Raw genomic sequence first — 21,381 nt, forward strand, 5'->3', positions numbered from 1 at the left:
ACAAAATAAGGTCATCCTCCTTTTAATATATATATCTTGAAATTTCAGTCGTGCAAGGCTTGCATTTGTTCTAGTCACGCGATCACATATGTAATCAAAATTTACGCGTTCATACTCTCTCTATATACATTAAGCAATGTGATACAGTTGAAATTCGATTAAACGAAGTAATGATTGCGCTCGAATTATTTCGTTAAATCGGGAAATTCGTAATATCGAGAAAAAGATAGTTCGATCCTTCGAAATTTAGAATTGTAACGTAGCAACACCCAAAGGCTACCGTGGCATTGAATTTGCCAATAAGCTGCGCCTGCGCGCGTGAGAAGTCCGCGAAGGTGGCCCGGACGTGCAACCTCCCTCGTCCGGGCGATGCAGGTGAAGCACGGTCACCTGAAGCTATTATGGAGCTAATTTCTTGGTCGCCAAACTTTGTGCATTAACTTCAACAAATGTACCAACTTGCCTCCAAAACAGTTTATGGCTTCACCGGAACAACGTTACATCAACAAATACAGAAACTATTTGAGCCAAATTATTTAATTAGCAGAATTTAGGCGCACGCCACGGGAAGGCGTGCTACTTGTACTGCCGCACAATAGCAATGTCTCCCTGAGAGTAGGACTTCACGTCCGGAGCTGCAACTCTGAATTTTTCGACCAGCTTGTTTGTCGACCTGTGGTCGCCACGGCTGGTCAGCACCTCTCGTAAGCTTTCCGAGCTCTCTTCGGGTGGTGCCAGCACGCAGTGGTAGTCCACCACACTCCTCGGCAGGTTTGCGAGCAGGTACCACTTGTTCATCTTCGTGTCGTACGCCAGGATGTTGTCGAAGTGGAAGTCGGGCCTCTCGGCTTGCCGGCCTCCGATGATTAAGATCATGTCGTCTGGAGAAGCAAGAGCCAGTGTCAGCAAACTATACGCATCGTGCACTACTGTCGCGTATCATCATCAGCCTGCCTACGCCCACTGCAGGGCCTCTCCCAGGTTTCGCCACTCAGCCTGGTCCCGTGCTTGCTGCGGCGACGTTTCCCCGCAAACTTCTTAATATCATCTGCCCACCTAGCTTTCTGCGCTTGCTTTGTCTTGGAATCTAGTCTGTAACCCTTAATGACCAGCGGTCATCTTGCCTTCGCGCTACATGCCCTGCCCACGCCCATTTCTTCTTCTTCATTTCGACTAAGCTGTCCTTAAAAGACACTAAAGGCAAATAACAATTCATGTCAGAGTGAAAGGTCAATGTGTGAGAACGTCTAAAACGTCAATATTATCAACAGCAGTGCTCTACTAATCGAGGAATTAAGGTAAATGTAGGACACGATATGCGCCACGAGTGGAACATTTTGGAAATGATCCCGATGACGTCAAGAGTCCCGAGCACAATTAACTGCTAGTAATCAAACTAGTTGCGATAAAAAAAAAAAACCTTCCGTGCGCCACAAAACGCAATAAAATGCTGCTCGTTCGTTTCTGTTTGATTCATGGAAAAAAGGACCTCTTGACATTACGAGGGGGATGGCGCGCGTATTCAAATGTTCCGTTTTCGCCGAGCTGCGCTTCGCTCACGCGGTCGCGTCTCAGTGGTAGTTTCGGTATCGCGTCCTGCTGCGTGTGCTTGGCTCTCGCTATTTTCGCACTGTTGATACTCTACTTTTACAGTGAACTATACAGTTTCGGAGTGGCCCGTGGCTGCGTCTTGGCACGGTTTATGGCAGCTGTTACGCAAGAAACCGTGCGCGGCAACCGCTACGTAAGAAGGCCCGTTCAGGCGGGTCATTTGAGGTGCGCTAACGCCGTGCGAACCACTAAAACATGATTTTCTTTCAAAACTAGCATTTCCTTGGCACGAAACAAGCACTACGAGGTTTCTGGAACGCTATTTCAACAATCAACGTCGACTTAATTTGCCTTTAGTGTCTCTTTAACACCCGCTTGTTCCCTGACACGAACCGCTCTGTTCTTGTCCCTTAAGGTTACACCTATCATTTTCCTTTCCGTGGCTCGCTGGGTAGTCCTCAATTTAAGTTGAACCCCTTTTGGTAAGCCTCCAGCTTTATTTATTTATTTATTTATTTATTTATTTATTTATTTATTTATTTATTTATTTACTAAACTACCCACAGTGCCTTCCTAGGCACAGTTACTGCCCCATAGGTAAGTACCGGTAAGTGGTAAAGTGCCATTCATCTATATTGTATATACTGTAATGTGTATACTATTGTATATTATGAGCGCTATTAAATGCAGGAAGCGTTGTTGAGGGGCGGTACGAGAGTATTCTATCATTGCATAGTGAAAGAAGTGCGAGTGTTACAAGAAAATAACAATGGTGTATAGACTCTTGGCAAAATATATATATATATATATATATATATATATATATATATATATATATATATATATATATATATATATATATATACCTTACAAGTGACTTGCTCAATATCCTTTTTTTTTCACTAAGCACGCCTAATAAAGCTTTCGACATAATTTCATTGGTGCAATCTTTTTCTTTCATCACACAATCAAAAGCAGCTGCACCGTTTTACACGCAACAATGTTTACCGTATGACTTGCTTGGTTTCCTTTCTTGAAAACCACGCTCGCTACTTTTCCTATGTCAGTAATGCTATGTCACGGTGATAACGCGCGTGCCGTTAACGCGTGTCCGCAGATTGTATAGGTCCGGCCCCTATCGGCGGCAAGTTGTCTTTTCGTCCACTTTAGTTTGTTCGCATTTATGTCAGTTATTAAAATACAGTTAAAAGACCACAAATACCGTTCCCTATACCTTCCTTGGCTTCACTGTCTGCTGGTTGTTTGTTAAGGTTGTGTCTGACGAAGAAAAACGAGCCCGTGATAACGCACGAGAAAAGCGGAGAAATTGCAATTATTTCCAGCAGCCGCCTTAAACCACTGCTGCCATGGTATGTACTGAAGGCTACAACAATCGAACGCCTTTACAGAAGCAGCAGTGCGTGGAGTCGGATGTACACGTAAGTGCCCTCACCGTGAGCGACGGCGACGGTGCTGTGTCGGGCGTTGGGCATGGGCGCGCGGTTCACCCAGGTGTTGCGCTCATCCACGAACACGAGCGTATCCTCGACCGTGGTGAAGATGCGTCTTTTGCCGGACCGGTGGCTGAGGAGGCCGCCCACGGCGTACAAGTCGTCGCCGCACTCCACCAGCGTCAAGCAACTCCGCGGCGAAGGAAGGAAGTTCACCGCGAAAGACCACCTACCGCGAAGATAAATGTGGCTCACACCACAGGTTCCAAAGGAACACGGTGCGGTAAACATGGGGCACGAAAGAACAGCGGCGCCGGAGCAACAACAACAAAAAGATGGAAGCACATTAGCATAGGACCAAGTACATCGCTTGTTTCTTGATGATGACCTACTTGGAAGGCAGGGAGGCTTGCCTTACGTCTTTTACCAATGTCTTTCACAAATTTTGCTAAGATGCAACTATAAGCCCCCCCCCCCCCTTCCCACTTCCTTTGTTTCGTTTCTTTTGGCGCTTGTCACAGAAAAACGCCGAAGCTGACGAACAAACCACTCACTTATTCCCAGTGAAACACACATTTCAATGAAGGAAAGCAGAGGATTTTTCAAGGGCTCGTTTATCTTTGTTAGACACAATATTAATGAGAACTAACAGACAATAACGCCAAGGAAAGTACAGGGGGTGTTATCTGTAGTATTTAGAATATATATGTGAAGAAAGTAAAGTGGACGAAAAGATGATTTGCCGCCGGCAGGGACCGAACCTGCGACCTTCGAATAACGCGTCCGATGCTCTACCACTGAGCTACGGCGGCGGTCATCCTCCCGTCCACTTTCTGGGGTATATGTGTTGATTTAAACCTAGGAGTGTTAGTCAGCGCCAATCGCAGCCATGGCGGCGAGTGTGGAACACTCTTTTTTAGCCTGTTGGCGTCACGTAGCACGTGATCTTTTTTACGAGTAGGCAGCTGACCAATAATCCCTCGCATACTACCTGAAGGCATTAAGTCTGCCAGGACGAGACCCTCGCTATGAATGGAGGAAAGCAGAGGCAAGTCATCTTTTCGTCCACTTTACTTTCTTCACATATATATTCTAAATACTACAGATAACACCCCCTGTACTTTCCTTGGCGTTATTGTCTGTTAGTTCTCATTAATATTGTGTCTAACAAAGATAAACGAGCCCTTGAAAAATCCTCTGCTTTCCTTCATTCATAGCGAGGGTCTCGTCCTGGCAGACTTAATGCCTTCAGGTAGTATGCGAGGGATTATTGGTCAGCTGCCTACTCGTAAAAAAGATCACGTGCTACGTGACGCCAACAGGCTAAAAAAGAGTGTTCCACACTCGCCGCCATGGCTGCGATTGGCGCTGACTAACACTCCTAGGTTTAAATCAACATACATACCCCAGAAAGTGGACGGGAGGATGACCGCCGCCGTAGCTGAGTGGTAGAGCATCGGACGCGTTATTCGAAGGTCGCAGGTTCGGTCCCTGCCGGCGGCAAGTCATCTTTTCGTCCACTTTACTTTCTTCACATATATATTCTAAATACTACAGATAACACCCCCTGTACTTTCCTTGGCGTTATTGTCTGTTAGTTCTCATTAATATTGTGTCTAACGAAGATAAACGAGCCCTTGAAAAATCATTTGCTTTCCTTCATTCATAGCGAGGGTCTCGTCCTGGCAGACTTAATGCCTTCAGGTAGTATGCGAGGGATTATTGGTCAGCTGCCTACTCGTAAAAAAGATCACGTGCTACGTGACGCCAACAGGCTAAAAAAGAGTGTTCCACACTCGCCGCCATGGCTGCGATTGGCGCTGACTAACACTCCTAGGTTTAAATCAACATATATACCCCAGAAAGTGGACTGGAGGATGACCGCCGCCGTAGCTCAGTGGTAGAGCATCGGACGCGTTATTCGAAGGTCGCAGGTTCGGTCCCTGCCGGCGGCAAGTCATCTTTTCGTCCACTTTACTTTCTTCACATATATATTCTAAATACTACAGATAACATCCCCTGTACTTTCCTTGGCGTTATTGTCTGTTAGTTCTCATTAACATTTCAATGAAAGTAAGTCATGTATACACAAATGAAAGAAATGGCGTTGCTCGCATTTAGCTGTAGCAAAAAAGCGAATATTTAATCCTCAGAAACGGCGCTGCAAGAAATGTATGATCCGCAAAAACTATAAAAGATAGAAAGCACGTTGTCTGTGCGCATGGCAGTTACTGTGGCGAATGAGTGTCGTGTATGCAACCTATATATATATATATATATATTCTTCCATTGTCAGATAAACCCACTTGTTCAGAGTTAATTAGCGCTCGTGTTGTGTTCTTCCTGTTGTCCTTGTCCTTCAAGCGCTTTGCAGCCATTATGTCACACCACGAAGGCTGAACATCAGCATTGGTGTATAGTTCTAAAAGCTGTCAAAAACCTTTATTTTATTAAATGCGAAGCATTTCTTAGCGAACTTCTGCGACTTTGAGCGTATCTATCTATCTATCTATCTATCTATCTATCTATCTATCTATCTATCTATCTATCTATCTATCTATCTATCTATCTATCTATCTATCTATCCGCCTACGACCTTGTGCTCTCCTGGCCGTTTCGTTAATCGGATGTATACCAAAATTGGTGTGTCATAACATGGCCTTATTACGAACATAAATGACAGGTCATATCATGAAAAACATGACACGCATGTCATGAACAGCATGATTTACATTCCACGGCCTTTGGGCTCCCTGGCCGTTCCGTTAATCGGATGTATACCAAAATTGGTGTGGCATAACATGGCCTTATCATGAACATAAGTGACAGGTCATATCATGACAATCATGACACGCATGTCATGAACAGCATGATTTACATTCCACGGCCTTTGGGCTCTTGCGGCCGTTCCGTTAATTTCATATATACCAAAATTGGTACGGCGTGACAAGAGTTCATGACGAACATAATGACAGGTCCTAACATGCATATCATGACGCGCATGTCATGTGCAGCATGATTTACATGACATGGTCTCGGGGCGCTCGCGGCCGTTTAAATGAAGGGCCCTATACATACGAAAACTGGTATGACGAGACATTTCTGTATGACGAACATAACTGACACGTGGTAACATGAAAATCATGATATGCATGTCATGTATGACACGATTTACATGCCACGCTCATGGCGCACTCGCGGCCGTTTCGCTAGATTGATATACACCAAAATTGGTATAGGGAACCCAAGCTCAAGTTTGCGGCGCGACGACAGCGCCGCGCCAGCCGCGCTGCGGCTCTGTCGGAAAACACTGAACCGTCGCGCGGCCGACTCAGCCCCTTTCACGGTAGCGGTAGCGCACGTGCGCTCGCGTTCTTCTCACGGTGCGGGTAACTGTGGGGCCGTCAGCTCGGCACGTTGAACCGAGAGGCTTGCTGTGCGAAGCTGCGCATTTCCACGATGGCAGAAGCGACCCCGCGGAAGCGCAAGCGTGGTCCGAAGTATTGCGGTTTAGTGGCCAGCCACAACAGTGCAGACAAGGCACACGATTCACGTGTTAAACTGTATCGGTTCCCGGGCGTGTCGCACGAGAAATAAAGGCGGCAAGCGTGGATAGCTGACAGCGCTGTCTCGCCTTCTATTTTGGCTGTCTGAGTTCATCGCTTTCGTTCGTTCCGGCTACCTGAATCGGTAAGTAACGGGGCGCATGCACGCAGCGACTACAGTAATGATTACTCGCTGTCTTCTCGCATTGTTAAAGTCCAGTTACGGTTGTAGGTGAAGCAACTTTGTGTTTTGATTCCCCGTGCTCGTGAGACCTACCCGTCGTTGTTGAACGTTCACATTCGCGTTATACCGTTAGCGTTGCGCGGTTGGTTGAATTCAACTGAACTCCGCACATTGTCAGAAGTTCGGCGCCTGCATTTCACGCGTCGGGAAGGCTGCTTTATCACGCCGGAACGGACGTCTGTGCATTTTCAGCAAGCTTTGACATCGTTCTGCAGGTTTGCTTTGTTTTTGTCACTTTATTGGGGTGATATATATTTAAGCCGCTAAATATAACTGGCACTTCATACATGCTTTGCAATTGCAACCTTGAATTAACCACCTTCTGACTTTGTGCGATTTTCTAGCCGCGTTCACGCAACAGGTTTTATACGCCTGTCAAGTCGGTATCATAAAAAGAGACTGCAAGCATGACGCGAGAGCCGAAAAAACGAGGCGAGCAGTTCATCTTGCTTCACAGTGGTTGAAGCTCAGCTAGCTGCCGTGCGTCTTAATCGGCGGGTGATTCTCCAGCGGCACGGAGGACTTGACTCTAACCTTCTCAGGAAGCAGTGCCATGGCCGTATAATCTTTTTTTCGCACGCCGCAAACGTTTGTTCACGAAAGTACACGGCTGCTACTGTAAGCATGCCATATCAAAACAACAATCATATGATACGTAGTCCACGCCGCAGAACATTGATAGCGTGTACGGCTTCATTTCGGAGTGCATGTGGACCATTATTCATCTTTAACGTGACAGAATGAGACTTACCTCGAGGTATACGTCCTACACGGTGTAATCGCGACTTGGGAAATGCATTTCGCTTTGAGTCGGGCGTGGTTGTCGTCGATCGTCTGCTCTTCACCGTTAACGTGATTGACGAGCTTTCCTCATTTTATCAAGTTCGCTTTGCGGAAGTGCCAGTCAAGCTTGAAGATCCTTTTGAAGCCGCACTGCACGCGGTACATTGTGAGACGCCGCAAGTGCACCGCGAGAGCTCTGCACGTGCACGGAAGCGAGCGGCAACGCGGTGGCGAGAAGGGAAAGCGCTCGCTGATCACGCCCCAGTTTCTCTTTTTCTGCCAGAGATGGCGCTGCCTGTCAAGAGCAGCAGCGCCGCTAAGCGTTGCTTGGGAAGCCTATTGTGCAATGTGACTTTATGAAGAACATGAATAACAGGTGGTAGCACGGAAACCATGATATCCATCACATGTATGTCATGATTTACATGCCACGCTCATGGTGCATTCGCGTCCGTTTCGCTTGCGTGATATACACCAAAATTGGTGTTACGCGACACGACTGTATGACGAACGTAAATGAAAGGTGGTAACATGGAAATCATGACATGCAGGTTATGTATGTCATGATTTACATACCGCGCTCATTGTGCATTCCCGGCCGTTTCGCTAGCTTGGTATACACCAAAATTGGTATACGACGCCACTGTATGACGGACGTAAATGAAAGGTGGTAACATGATAATCATGACATGCATGAAATGTACGTCATGATTTACATGCCATGCTCATGGCGCACTCGTGGCCGTTTCGCTAGATTGATATGCACCAAAATTGGTATTGCGCGATGTGACTGTATGAAGAACATGAATAACAGGTGGTAACATGAAAATTATGACATGCATGCCATGTATGTCATGACTTACATGCCACGCTCATGGTGCATTCGCAGCCGTTTCGATAGCTTGATATACACCAAAACTGGTATTGCGCGGTGTGACTGTATGATGAACATTATTGACAGCTGGTAACATGAAAAACCATAATATTCATGTCATGTATGGCATGATTTACATGCTCTACTCATGGTGCACTCGCGGCCATTTCGCTCCTTTGATATACACCAAAATTGGTATTGCGCGATGTGACTGTATGACGAACATAAATGAGAGGTCTTAACATGCGAATCATGTTATGCATGTCATGTACGGTATGATTTACATGCCACTGTCATGGTGCGCTTCCGGCCGTTTTGTTAAAGTGATATATAACAAAATTGGTATGGCATGACACGAGTGCGTGAGGAACATAAGCGACAGGTCATGCACTTATATACCAGAATATGCGTTTCACTGGCATGGTGTACACTAGATTGTGCATGCATGCGTGCATGGCAAACATGCGATATATGGTGGACTAGATGCCATGGCATGAATGATTTCATTTGGCTCAAAGACAAACGAGGCAATGTATGCAGCTCTTTGCTGGCTGCTTCGCATTACATCGATTCCCACAGTGCGTGGGATCTGCCGTATTTTTTTTTTTACATTTTAAGAGAGCGTGGCCGATCAGACACCACCGTCTATTCCCTTGCATTTTTTAGAGCTCCGAAAAAGCTTTCACCTGCTAGGAAGTAACAGCAGTCTTTGAGAACGAGTTATTTGAAATTTAAAGTCTGTACAGAGGGCAGTTTTACCTTTCTGTTTTAGGATCGTAGACTTCCACGTAGGCAGTGGAACACGTCCTCCGGCCAATTTGTACAATGCCACCGGCAACCCAAAGCTGTCGCTTATGGCTGCAGAACCCCATGGCCATTCTTGGGGAATAAAGTTCGCCGCTGAGCTTTGTCCACTCATCAGTCTCTTTGTCGTAGCGTTCGAGGCAGCTCAAAAGCCTGAAAGCACAAATCAGCATGCATTGTGCGTCGTTGAGCAGCACTAGTGCATGAGGTTTTAGATACCATGCACACCACTCATAAAAAGTTTGAAACTTCTTAAAACTTGAAGAGAGCGATAGAGTGATAAAAAACTTGGATGACGCTTGAACTTCGCCTTCAAGAGTAGAACCCGATTACGTAATCGGACCCCATGCGCATCGCCTTCTCAATTACTAGCCTCGCTTCGGTAAGGAAACGAGCGACTGTGCGCGTAACATTGGCCGTTTCAAACTATCCTAGAATGCCTACTGCAAGTGCAGTTGTTAAGTGCCCACTACGCCGTAATTCTTCCTTTTGCGAATCAGTGATGGACCCACTACGCGTCCGTGTAAGGCAACACGCGAACCTACGCAGATGCTCACTTTGTTGATGCTTTTGCAGCTGATGATAAGTAAGAATGTCTGAGCGCTTTGTAATGGGTGGGCCTTTAAAACACCCACTCGTTGCGCAATTCACATGTTTTGACGCCTGGCGCGATTCTACGCTTCTGCCACGCAATATTACCTGCGTTAAGGAGACTTCTTCCACTACATGATATTCATATAGTTTTTTTTGTTTTTCGAAGGCGTAAACAATATCGTGGCTCTGTGGTAGAACACCTGTTTGCCACGCAGACGGCCTAGGTTCGATTCTCTCTCGAACCGAAGTTTTTTTATTATTTATTTTATTTGCATCTTTCTAGATTTTTCAGTCACGGACAAGATGATGGTTTTTCACTCGCAGCCAACGACGCCGACACCGGAATTTCTGCGAAACGAGCTCTTTAGCGCTAATGCGTTAAAAAAAGGAGTGCCGTTAATTTCGACTAGCACGGGCCCACAGAAACGGTACATACGTAAAGGTGAACAACGCAGTTAGGTTAGAATACACAGCAAAGGTACAACCGTGTGGCCCAAGCAGTTAATCATGACTTGGGTCAGTAGTTAATGAAATATCACGATGATATTTGACAAAAGAGCTACAAAACATCACAGCTATGGAAGGTACAGTACTCACGGATTGAAACGCGACAATTTAGGGCTAAGTAATGCACGTTCTTTCGTTTCCAGCGTCTACAGGTCGTTTCATAACGGCGTAATTTTGACTCGAACACTTACATCAGAGCCAACGTTACCTTTAGCGGACCGAGTTACAGCGACATGACGCGTTTATCACGAGAAATTGCCCATAGCATTCGTTATACTAAAGAAAGTGATGCCGCGTTTCAATCCATGAGTATTGCACACACAGGAGCCACAGCCTTAATTTTCGTACATTTAGCGCCGATATGTCGAATGCGAGCTTTCACAATAAACACCAAGTTTTGCTTACGACTGAAGTCTTGCGAGCTTGAATCCTCTTGGATATGCATAAGAAATAGCACAGGAACACTAGGCGTAGCCAGTGTTAGGGGGGTTAAACCCCCCCCCCCCCACCGCTACCACCGAAAATTTTCAATTTTCCATGTGTATATACTATACAGGCACGCATACAAACGCACACACGAACGTACGTAAAGTATGACTCAACCCCCCCCCCTCCCCCCGAAAAACATTTCTGGCTACGCTACTGCACAGGAAGTAAATTTGGCAGAATATGTTCAGCTCTTGCGAACACAAAAACCCAAGGCATCCTTTAGGCAGTAGTAGTAGTAGTAGTAGTAGTAGTAGTGGTAATAATAGTAATAATAATAATAATAATAATAATAATAATAATAATAATAATAATAATAATAATAATAACAATAATCCGTGCAACAAAAGAAAAAGAAACTGTCACCAATAAATGCACTACTTTCAATGAATATATATATATATATATATATATATATATATATATATATATATATATATATATATATATATATATATATATGATGCTTTTAAACTTCCGCATGACTCTGATACTCAATGGAACAGAATTTATATGCGAAGGTGAACCTAATGCTGCTATGGAGAAGAAATATAACTATGTCAGCAGTGTAACAGACTGTTACACTACTGCCAAAAAAAAGCACTTTACGGCTGTTCCTGCAACAATGTAAGATCTGTTCAAAGCTATATAAGTATTCGGTTTAGCAACCTCACGTTAAACGCGTCACAATGGGGAAAGAGAGAGTAAACATCCGCTGTATCAAGCTTCAAGGTGAACAATGTCCTATGCTTCAATGGCAAATGCATTTTTATAGTTGTTGCTCTTGGTGATCAACTATTCATCTAACCTGGTTTAGGGTTTAGAGCATCAGAGTTGCTGTGACCAGTAACTTAAAACAACCACTATCAGATCACCGACAACCTCTCACAGGCTACGACTACATCATACGTGTCCGGGAAAACATGGTCATACGAAAGGTGGGATTTTGTCGACGAGCCAGCAAACCATTGATGTTGCAAGTTTACTATACAAGGAAGCCCTAAATTCAGCTCTAAACGACACTAAAGAGAAAGGCTACATAATTTTATGCTATGTTTTTTGAAAACTCTGTCGTCAATTTCGCGATGACATGTCGATTATTAAACGAGAAAACGAAGGTCAAAGTTGTTCTTTATTTTTTAACGTCACAAGTTTCAAAATATTGTTTTGGTATTTGGGGCTCAATGGTGGAACTTTTCGATACTTGCCAAGTAGTATCTTCGTCTCCTTTAAATACAATATAGTCTATTTTTACTGATTAACAATCAGGCCGATGCAGATGCCGTCAAAATCTATGACGTCAAGGCGAGCTGACGCGGAAAATTCAAGGTGGTGTGGCCACCGATCTCTCGTTCTTGCGGTTTTTCTGGCTTCTCAAGCCTTTTCTCATTGTAAGGACGCTTTTTGGTATTATAGAAGGGTATAGTTTACAAAAAAAGATATTGTTTTTCTCTTTGTAGAAATTACCCCTCATCGTTTCGGTTTATGTCGGGGAACTTATATCTGCTCGCAATATATCGAGATCGAGCGCCTTGCCGGAAATTCCAGTGAAAAACGAACCAGGGCTCTTGAGAGGACTCGTGTGGCCTGCGAGCTGCCTCGTGGCTGTGCTACCGCAGGACAAGATCCTTAACTTCAATATCACTACGCTTTGGCGTACTTATACTAACCTGTTGGCACTGTCCACTCCACCGACGACGTAAATATTTTCGTCCAGGACCGCAAGGCCATGGTACGCTCTTGGGTTGTTCAGGGGAGCCATGATTCCCCACCTGCCAGAGCTCACCTCGAACCAAAAGCAGGATCGACTCGCAGCTTTCTCAAGGTTCATTGGACTGAAGTTTTCAAAACCACCTGGGGAAAAATGACCTCCTCCTCAAGAAGGTTTCGTTGTGATTCGAGAAAATGCTAATAGGAAAGGAACTTGCCTATGATGTATATGTAGCCATCTAAAAAGACAGCTTTGTGCCCATAGCGGTGAACTGGAAGCGTTTTTGTTTGGTTCCAAGCGTTTCCCTTGATGTTGTAGCTTAGAATCGGGCACTCTGACGGGCTTTCGTTCGCCTCGACTCCACCAATCAGGAACAATGTGCCTGGCTCAGCATCCTGAAAGTTCAAGCAAGAATGAAATTATGCAATTGCACAACTTTGCGTAAATATTTCTGCACAGATTTCTAGCACGTTGTCGCGAACCACGTCTTAAGCAACCGTAAGTTATTAAACGAGTTAGCTAACAGCTGTACTACTACTACGACTCTCTCAGTCAGCTGTGCTACTCAGAAGCAGCGCCGATTTCCTTAGATAATTCCACCTTGGAGAAACATTTCCAGTTGCTGAAAGAGACTAGAGGCTAAAAGAAACGGCCTCGCCAACATGCGCGCAATTTATCGACATGAAAACCAGCTCCTGCAGCGACCGCAAGCAAGGAAGGAAAACTTGGTCCTAAGTTCTACGCGCCTGGAAACGCATCCGCCGCGTGAGAAGTTAAAGCTATTGGAATGCGTATATATTCATCCAAGTCTTAGCTCGAAGGAAACATTTGCGAACAACGTACTAAGATAAGCTAAATTTAGAATGGTTGCACATCGCTTACGTACTGTGCCTTCATTTCATCCAGGCATGGCGCCCTCATAGATCACCTACATTTGTACATGGAAGGCACAAACGGGAAAATCTAGTGCAGAAGTCATGTGTGTTTGTATATATAGACACATGAACAATTGAAAAATTTCAAGGGGGGGGGGGGGTAGTTCAAATCCCCAACCCACCGCATCACTGGCTACGCGCTTGTACCCTACCACTGGCGTGGTATAAGCTGCGTTCGATTTGTCCTGCATTTCATGATGCACAGTTCACGTCAGTTGGGTGCCAATACCGCTCTTTCGCAGAACAATTTCTGCCCGAGGACTTCAGTATAACCAGTAAGCGCAACGAACTCGCCTGCACGAAACCCTGTTATCAAGAACAGTCGGCTGTGCTATGAATTAGGAGCACAGCACGTAAGTGCTACACTTTGTCACGAAGATCCTTGCAAGCAGTGGTCGGCCAGTTTTTACCTACTATATATACCGCAAGTCCCCATTTACGAAAACGCGAACGCGAGCTAGCCGGTTCGAGTTCGACATTGATTTATTTCTCTCGCCGCGTGACTTGTTGGTCCCCGAATATGTCATGCACGGCATGAATTTCGAATGCTGACATTACAATACTCTGATGTATGTATAGTGTAAGTGCTAATAAAGGTCGCAGAGCAGGAATGCTGCGTGAAATGTTCGGAATTTCTGCGATGTGTACTTTTGATAATGCAAAATGCGATAGATGGCTGCAGATGGTCCTTAAAAAATGGCGCTGTAAGGACGATTTGTTGCATAGACTGCAACAAAAATTTACGATATATTGCATAGATTGGTCCGATAACATGCAAAACAGCAAATATAGGTGAAGCTGCTTCAGAAACACTACCGACAATAAAGATACCTGCCTCTTATGTACTCACACCAATACTTTGTGATCGCTGGCTATATATAGTATAATTGCTGCCAAGATTCACGTAAGAGGACCACGCGATATATACTGATTTCTGCGAGGTAAACACAAGGAAAAAGAACCAAAGTATAGCACCAACGCACCTTGCCTGGAGTTTCACTGAGGATATGTTCTGTTTGCACAGAGATGGATGCCAGTGGTTCTGCGGAGCACTGAGGCGAATTTGGGCTAACAACGAAAAAATCCATTTCCGGGTGTTCGGAAAGCGGTGATGATTGCCTAATCAAGGCTTCATGCTGGACGGCTGTTTGACTGCCAAGCAGATACCGTGTCTTCATATTTTCCAGTTCATTTTTGTGAACTCTGTCACCGTCACTGTGCATCGTTACGCTGTCGGTGTCAACCGACTCAAAGTACAACTTATTTTTCTCTTCACTTCGGTAACAAGAGTCAGACTGAGAAAAAAAACTTTGCGAGTCATGCACCATCGTCTCTCCGTTGCTCTCCTGTGTGGTTGGACGTGACGCCTGAGCATCGAACGAGGATGTGTCGTTGAGACTAGACTCGCACACAGTCGGTGCAAGGCTGTCGACGGGACTGTCAGACTCGGCTGTCGAGGACAGCGCTGATAAGCTCCTGACTTGTTCTGTTTCGTGATCGGGACTGTGGAACTGCCTCGACTCCTGTAGATGTGCAACCCAGTGTTCCCGAGTACACGCTCGAGGGCTTAGGTGACTCGTGGGAACCAAGCGAGCCTTTGCCGCTCCCAGCGTCACAGAAATTAGTGACGGCAGCTCCGCTTCCCCGGCGTCATCCGATGATTGCAGCTCCTTACCTCCCGGCACCTAGACGGGCGATAAGACGGCACAAAATTAAATCAATACGCACCGATATGGTCTCAAAAAAGCAACTCATCAAGGCACAATGCCTCACTGTAGTGCGGGACATTTAAATTTGGAGTGCTGGGTTATAAGGTGCCCGAGGTAATGCGCATAAGTGCTACACGCTCGCAAATGCTAAGTGCATAGGGCTACGGCGTTCCGGTGTGTCCATCCTTAGCAGCGTTCAAAAATGCCTCTTCCTGCTTTTGCAGAACGCATGTCATAACACTGGTTTACGTGTCAGCAAGGCAGGGTTCTCCATTAGGGGGAACCAAATTTCACCTCCCTTCCCCCGTGCGTTGCTCAAGCCCAAAAGAAAACTAGCTTTGCAATGGTTGCAAAAGTCAAAAGGAAGCGATGACGTGCTACTCACAAAGTCTTACATTTGGTCCCCGGCTTTCCGGGGGTAAAGGGCGCGGCCATATCCCTGCACTTTATTTAAACAATGACGGGACAGGTGCGACAGAGCAAAGGAATGGGGCAGACTTCACGCCCCCATGGTTTCATCTCAGCTTTTGCATTTTTTTTTCAAACGCAAGGTGCACAAAGGCCCTGAGTTTACAACAGATAAACATATGCGGTTTCTCCATGCGGAGAAACCATTTAATTTTGGTACAGAGCACGCCATTTTGGGACCACGTCATTTTGGGCCCTCGTGTTTGAGGAAAGCATGCGGTCCCTTTAACTTCTTGATCAACTCCATGGGGGCATACGCACTCCTCTGTTCAATGGCACGCACATTTAATCAGCCACTGCGATAATCGTAGGCAAGAATCAGCGATATGGTAACCACTAAGGAGGGGGGAAGAGAGCTGAGTGACGCATGCGCATTGAAGTCTATATATAGGCACACCGCGGCGCGCGCTCTTTGCAAGCTCGGCCTTTTCAGTGTCTTGATATATATAAGATATGCTTTGTTTCCATGCCTGCACAAGTTATCAGCGCGGAAGCGACTTTTCTCAAAGTGTTCTGCAGATTTCTGCGCAACTTATGTCATTACCCAATATGACTGAACTGCTCAGCGCTGAACAGCATACGTCATATAAGGGTCGGCATACGCGTATACAGATGTGTCGGCGGCCTGTCCGTTGTCTACAAATTAACAAGAAACGCTACTTGATTGTTCTGCGACAATTAAATGGACACCTTCAAGTGCATAATTCCCTTATAATGCGACAACCATCTTCGACTTGTTCGCCGTTATGTAGTTTCACTATTAACAACGAGTTCTCTCGAGAAAACTGGGGATGCTCAAATGCGAAAGCACAGTTCAGCGCATATTTCCCTTATAATGCGAACGCTGATAAAGGAAAAAATACAAGAAAGGAGCGCCAGGTGACTCCGCTTGCCGAGGCAAGCCGCCAACCTCCTCTGACGCCGCCTCTCAGTGCGCCGTGCATCTTCAGCAGGAGCATGCCTCCGCAGCAACCGCAACGAAAATGAGCCGACCAATAGTAGCGCTTGCGTGCCACGTGGCTAGTGCCTATTTTTTTTTTTTATGGCTAGGCATCGAGATGCCACACGCCACTACGGCCTTCATCATGAGACAGGCTAATTCTACAAAACACTAGGCTTCTACTTGCATGGGTCCAAAGTGCGCCAAGAAGCATAGCTATAGGTTTCAGTTAACAACAAAGGTATCACTCATTTTTCAATAAGGCGTGCTTAACTCTAAGTCAGTAAAACAACAAAATTCCATAAGATGCAAACAACAAGGGTACATGCCCCAGGAACTTCTGTGATGTAGCGGCGAGGCGTGCGAGCTAGATGCCCCACTTCCGCTTCTTTTCCAGCAGTTCTGGCAACCCAGAAGCTGCGTGTGAAAGACAGATCGTCATAAGATGGGCGAAAAAATTGCAGTGTCGAAACCAAATCACAACTATAGTGTCATCCGCTTTAAGCACAGCCCACAAAAAAAAAAAGTAATACATCCCCCTCACCACACAGCACTGAGGATCATGACGCGAACATTGTGAACGTCTTGAAGGCCAGGTGGAATCTTTGCTTCGACACAGTGGCTCAGCTCCATCAAACTCATCAATGGGAATCGCACGCAGTACATCAAGCGTGCAGCCTGATTCATCCGTTCTTCTACTTTATGGCTTAACCAGCGACAGGCGGCATTAAACACGTCGAGTTCTCTGTAGAGACAAAAAGATTCACTTATACCATGTATACGCACCGCAAAAGGCAGCTCATTAGCACTGTGCTGCTGTACAGGAAAAGAACGGCTATCTTAATATGCACATTTGTAATCTTGTCAGTAAACTGCACGAAATGCACACAGCTACACAATCTCGCAGACAGAAAGAAGCAAGAACACGGCCACATTAAACAAGCTGCCCAAGCAGTGGCGTAGTCAGAAATTTTTTTCGGGAGGGGAGGGGGGGGGGCACGCCTTTGATCCGACGTGGGGTCCGGGCAGGTAAGTGTGGTTAGTGTTCACGTCTGAGTTGAGGAGTCTTATTTCTTTCTTCTTTTGACATTCAGTTAAATCGCAGTAGGCAAGTGAAAAAAATAGTTCAATTTATCTATCTTTACGTATGCAAAAGGACGACAACGTGAAGAAAATCTTACCCTTTGCAGCCTATGACATCAGATGATAGAAGTTCGCACACATCACCAGCGTCAAGCTGCAGAAACTCGTCCGATTGTGCAACAAGTGCGAAATTTGATACAAGGTGGTAGAAAGCAGAGTTCTTTTCATGCACGTTATTCATGCGCTTTGCTGTCTTGTACAAAATAATTTGTCTTCCAATTGCGCTTGAGTGTGCTTCCATCTGTCGAGAAAGGCATTACAACTGGTCAAACATTAAAAAGCTGGTTATGCATGTACATGAAGGCGACATTGAGCATTTCTGCGACAGTCACACACACGGATGATGACAACAATAACGCACGTAACATGAGATGAGCATTGTTTTGTGATCACAATCATAGGCGTGCGTACAGGGGGGGGGGGGGGCAGGGGGGGCGGCCGCCCCCCTAATCATCTACGAGAGGGGGCGCAAAATCTGCCCCATACATGGACTTAGAAGGGGGGGGGGGCGGCGATGAACCTTCGCCCCCCTAATGAGGAACCTTGCGCACGCCTATGATCACAATCATGTATTTTCTTCTCAAAGCCAACGCGCAACACACACAGGCTATCAATATTTTCATTATGATTTGAACCCGGGACCATCCGGGGTGGTCCTCTACCATTAGAGCTAAAGACGTTGGTCCCGGAGAGGGTTGCAGTGTGGGATTGTTGGTGAACCATTTGAACGGCTTTGATGTAGCGCGAAAGGACACACGGACACGAGAAGGCACGTAAGGACACCACACTAGGTAGAGTAAAGTGGCCTTTTTTTTTTTTTTGCGCATGCTCTGAGTGATCCCACGTATTCAACTGCCTGCCTGGCGATGGTGGTATAAAAGCGGCCTGATTTTTCAAAATAAACATGTTGTTGCTAGTAGCGCTGTGCGATTTCCTTATGTGTCTTCTCGTGTCCATGTGCCCTTTCGCGCTACATCAAATCCGTTCAAGTTGGTCTCGGGTTTGAACACCGAAGCAGGGCAATTTTTTTTTTCAACTAAGGTTCGCGCAACGAACACGTGAATGGCAATTTTATCTTTCAGTGACATATTTCCGCACAGACAGAACTGAGACAACTTTCTGATAGGTAAGTATAAACGCCGATGAACTGAGACTATTTCTTGCGGATAAAAACAGCATATTCTGCTGCTTTCCTTGAGAAAAAGTTGGCAGTTTCGTACACATAAAAAGTTACACGCAAGAGTTATGGTACATGCTTACCTCAATGCACCGATGAATGATGTCTGGCATTTGAAGCTTACAGGCAGCATGAAATATATCTGCTACAGTGTTGCAAGATAATTCCAGCTTTCCAGATTTCATATACTCCAGGAGATCTTTAAACGTCTGGCCCCTCACTCCAGAGACGACTACCTGCATGAACGAACATCCTACTTTCAGGATGAGCAATGTGAAATAAACTAAATAATCAAACAAAAAAGCTGCTTTCAGTCTTTCTGTAGCCGTATTCTTGTTTAAAATGGTTTCAAATTAAACACTCAGATTTTCTAAGAAGAAGACATGCAACACAGAACTTGCCCGTTTCTTTTTGCCTTCTACGTCCTTGAAAGTATCTTGAAAGAAGGGGCTAGACTGCATTAAAACAGTCCTGCTGAAGGAAACCACTTCGTCTTCAAGTATCATTTCAACCAGGTCTCCATCTGCTGGAGATGAGCTTGTGGCCATCGTTGTCATGGTCTGCAAAAAGGAAGCTGTTTCAAACAAAAGCCGACACGAAGCGGTACCGAATGTCTTGACAGTAATTTTGTATTGTACTGCACTTGGGTGTTTCACATCGCCTTTACAAAAAGGACGATTCTAACGTCTCAGCGAGTATGTCAAGCACATGAAATGCTTGCTTTTAAAAAGATTGCATAGTGAGATGCTCAACATGGAAGTTAAGACAGTGAGGCAGAGATGGCTTGTGCATGGCCTGCTGCTTCATACTGGGTGAAGGCTAAGAGCAGGAGAACTCATGAAAAAATACCATAAGATGGTCCTCATGAAAAAATACCATAAGATGCCATACGCGACGCAGTGTTCTCGGAAAAGTTTGCAATAACAAAACTAAACAATCACTGGCGCAGCCAGGAAAGTGGAGGGGGGGGGGTGTTGGGCGGATTGAACCCTCTCCCCCCCCTCGGAAAGTTTTCATTTTTGCACATATATATATATATATATATATATATATATATATATATATATATATATATATATATATATATATATATATATATATATATATATATATATAGGCACGCATACAAAGGCACGCACAAGCATACATAAAGGATGGTTGAACCCCCCGACCCGTCGAAAAAATTTCTGGCTACGCTACTGGCAACATCATTATACAAACCAGGGGCGTAGCCAGACATTTTTTTCGGGCGGGGGGGGGGGGGGGGGTTCAGCCATACGGTATATATGTTCGTGCGCGCGTTTGTATGTGTGCGTGTATAACTGTATATATACGCAAGTAAAACTGAAAATTTTCGGGGGGGTTGGACCCCCCCCCCAACTCCCCCCCTTCCCTTGGCTACGCCCCTGATACAAATTGTACGACAGAGCGCAGATGCACAATTCCTCACACAAATTTAAAATTGCCTTCTCTCTTCATAATACTCCCACAAAATATCTGTACGGTTCAGAGTTCACGTGTCTAAAATGTGCACGTGCGACTCCAGTGGTCCGAATTTGGGCGGTTATTAAAATTTTCAGTACACAGTTCAGTCGCACTGAGCTAGTAAAATAACGCATGCAGTGAAACCCAGAATTTAAGGAGCATTTTTCTAAAATCTTGAAGGTTGGTTGTGAATACGGCAACACAGTATTGCTATGATTCGTATAACTAAGGCGCAGCCACGTTCGCGAAACAGATAATGAAGTAAGTAAAAAAATGAAAGAGAGACAGAGAGAGGAAGAAGTGCGGTGATCAATGAATTGGTTTAGTCTCCATATCGCAGTTAACATCAACTCATTCCTGATCGTTTCTCGTAGTATTTACTAGAAAACGAAATGAATAGGAACAGTGTAATGAAGAACATTATATTTCTTCGAGAGGAATAAATGCAACTGTACAGCACTGTATTATAGCGAGGTTACGATGCGCTCTTCTGCGGATTAAATGCCAACTCGGCTTTCATACAGAATGAATTCCAAGCGAATGGTAGAAACGCGCAACACAGTTACACAAAACTGCAGCCAAACAGACGTCGGCAGAAGCAGCCTCACGGCCCACATTTTGAATCCCAACTGAATATACTCCCTCCGTACACATTTTTCATTAAAAATAGTCTAGGCAGAACGACGCCGTGAATCGTATGGTGCTGTTCGCAATTGCAAATCCTAATCGCTGTAAGGAGCCACGCTTACCTTACACGCCTGGAGTGTTCTTGCGAAGTACGCCCACTATTTCGGCGCACAGCTGGCTCGCGCATCTTATGGAAGCCACGCGGATGTCAGGCCAAATAGGAGCGAGAGAAATCCGAAGCTCACAGAGGAAGAAAAAGAAGGGTACGATCGGTATCGCAGAGAACCTTCCATTAACACTTTTAAAATTGGCGCTTGTAGAGTCAAATTAGTCAAAGCCCCCTGTAG

At 45.3% G+C, this 21,381-nt stretch overlaps 1 protein-coding gene across 1 annotated transcript; it reads right to left on the minus strand.

Annotated features, from left to right (window-relative positions):
* Nucleotides 1-521: 521 nt before the first annotated feature.
* On the minus strand, nt 522-21,376 carry LOC119382913 (uncharacterized). Its single transcript, XM_049412978.1, has 12 exons — nt 21,157-21,376; nt 19,320-19,482; nt 19,006-19,154; nt 17,784-17,986; nt 17,147-17,347; nt 16,932-17,019; nt 14,469-15,170; nt 12,768-12,945; nt 12,510-12,693; nt 9,208-9,405; nt 3,005-3,231; nt 522-881 (listed from the first exon to the last, which is right to left on the minus strand). Exons 2-12 carry the CDS (start codon nt 19,477-19,479, stop codon nt 577-579), a joined length of 2,595 nt encoding a protein of 864 aa, XP_049268935.1. The 5' UTR covers nt 19,480-19,482; nt 21,157-21,376; the 3' UTR covers nt 522-576.
* Nucleotides 21,377-21,381: the final 5 nt, after the last annotated feature.

This window comes from Rhipicephalus sanguineus, chromosome 1 (genome assembly GCF_013339695.2).
Source record: "Rhipicephalus sanguineus isolate Rsan-2018 chromosome 1, BIME_Rsan_1.4, whole genome shotgun sequence".
Lineage (NCBI taxonomy): Eukaryota > Metazoa > Arthropoda > Arachnida > Ixodida > Ixodidae > Rhipicephalus > Rhipicephalus sanguineus.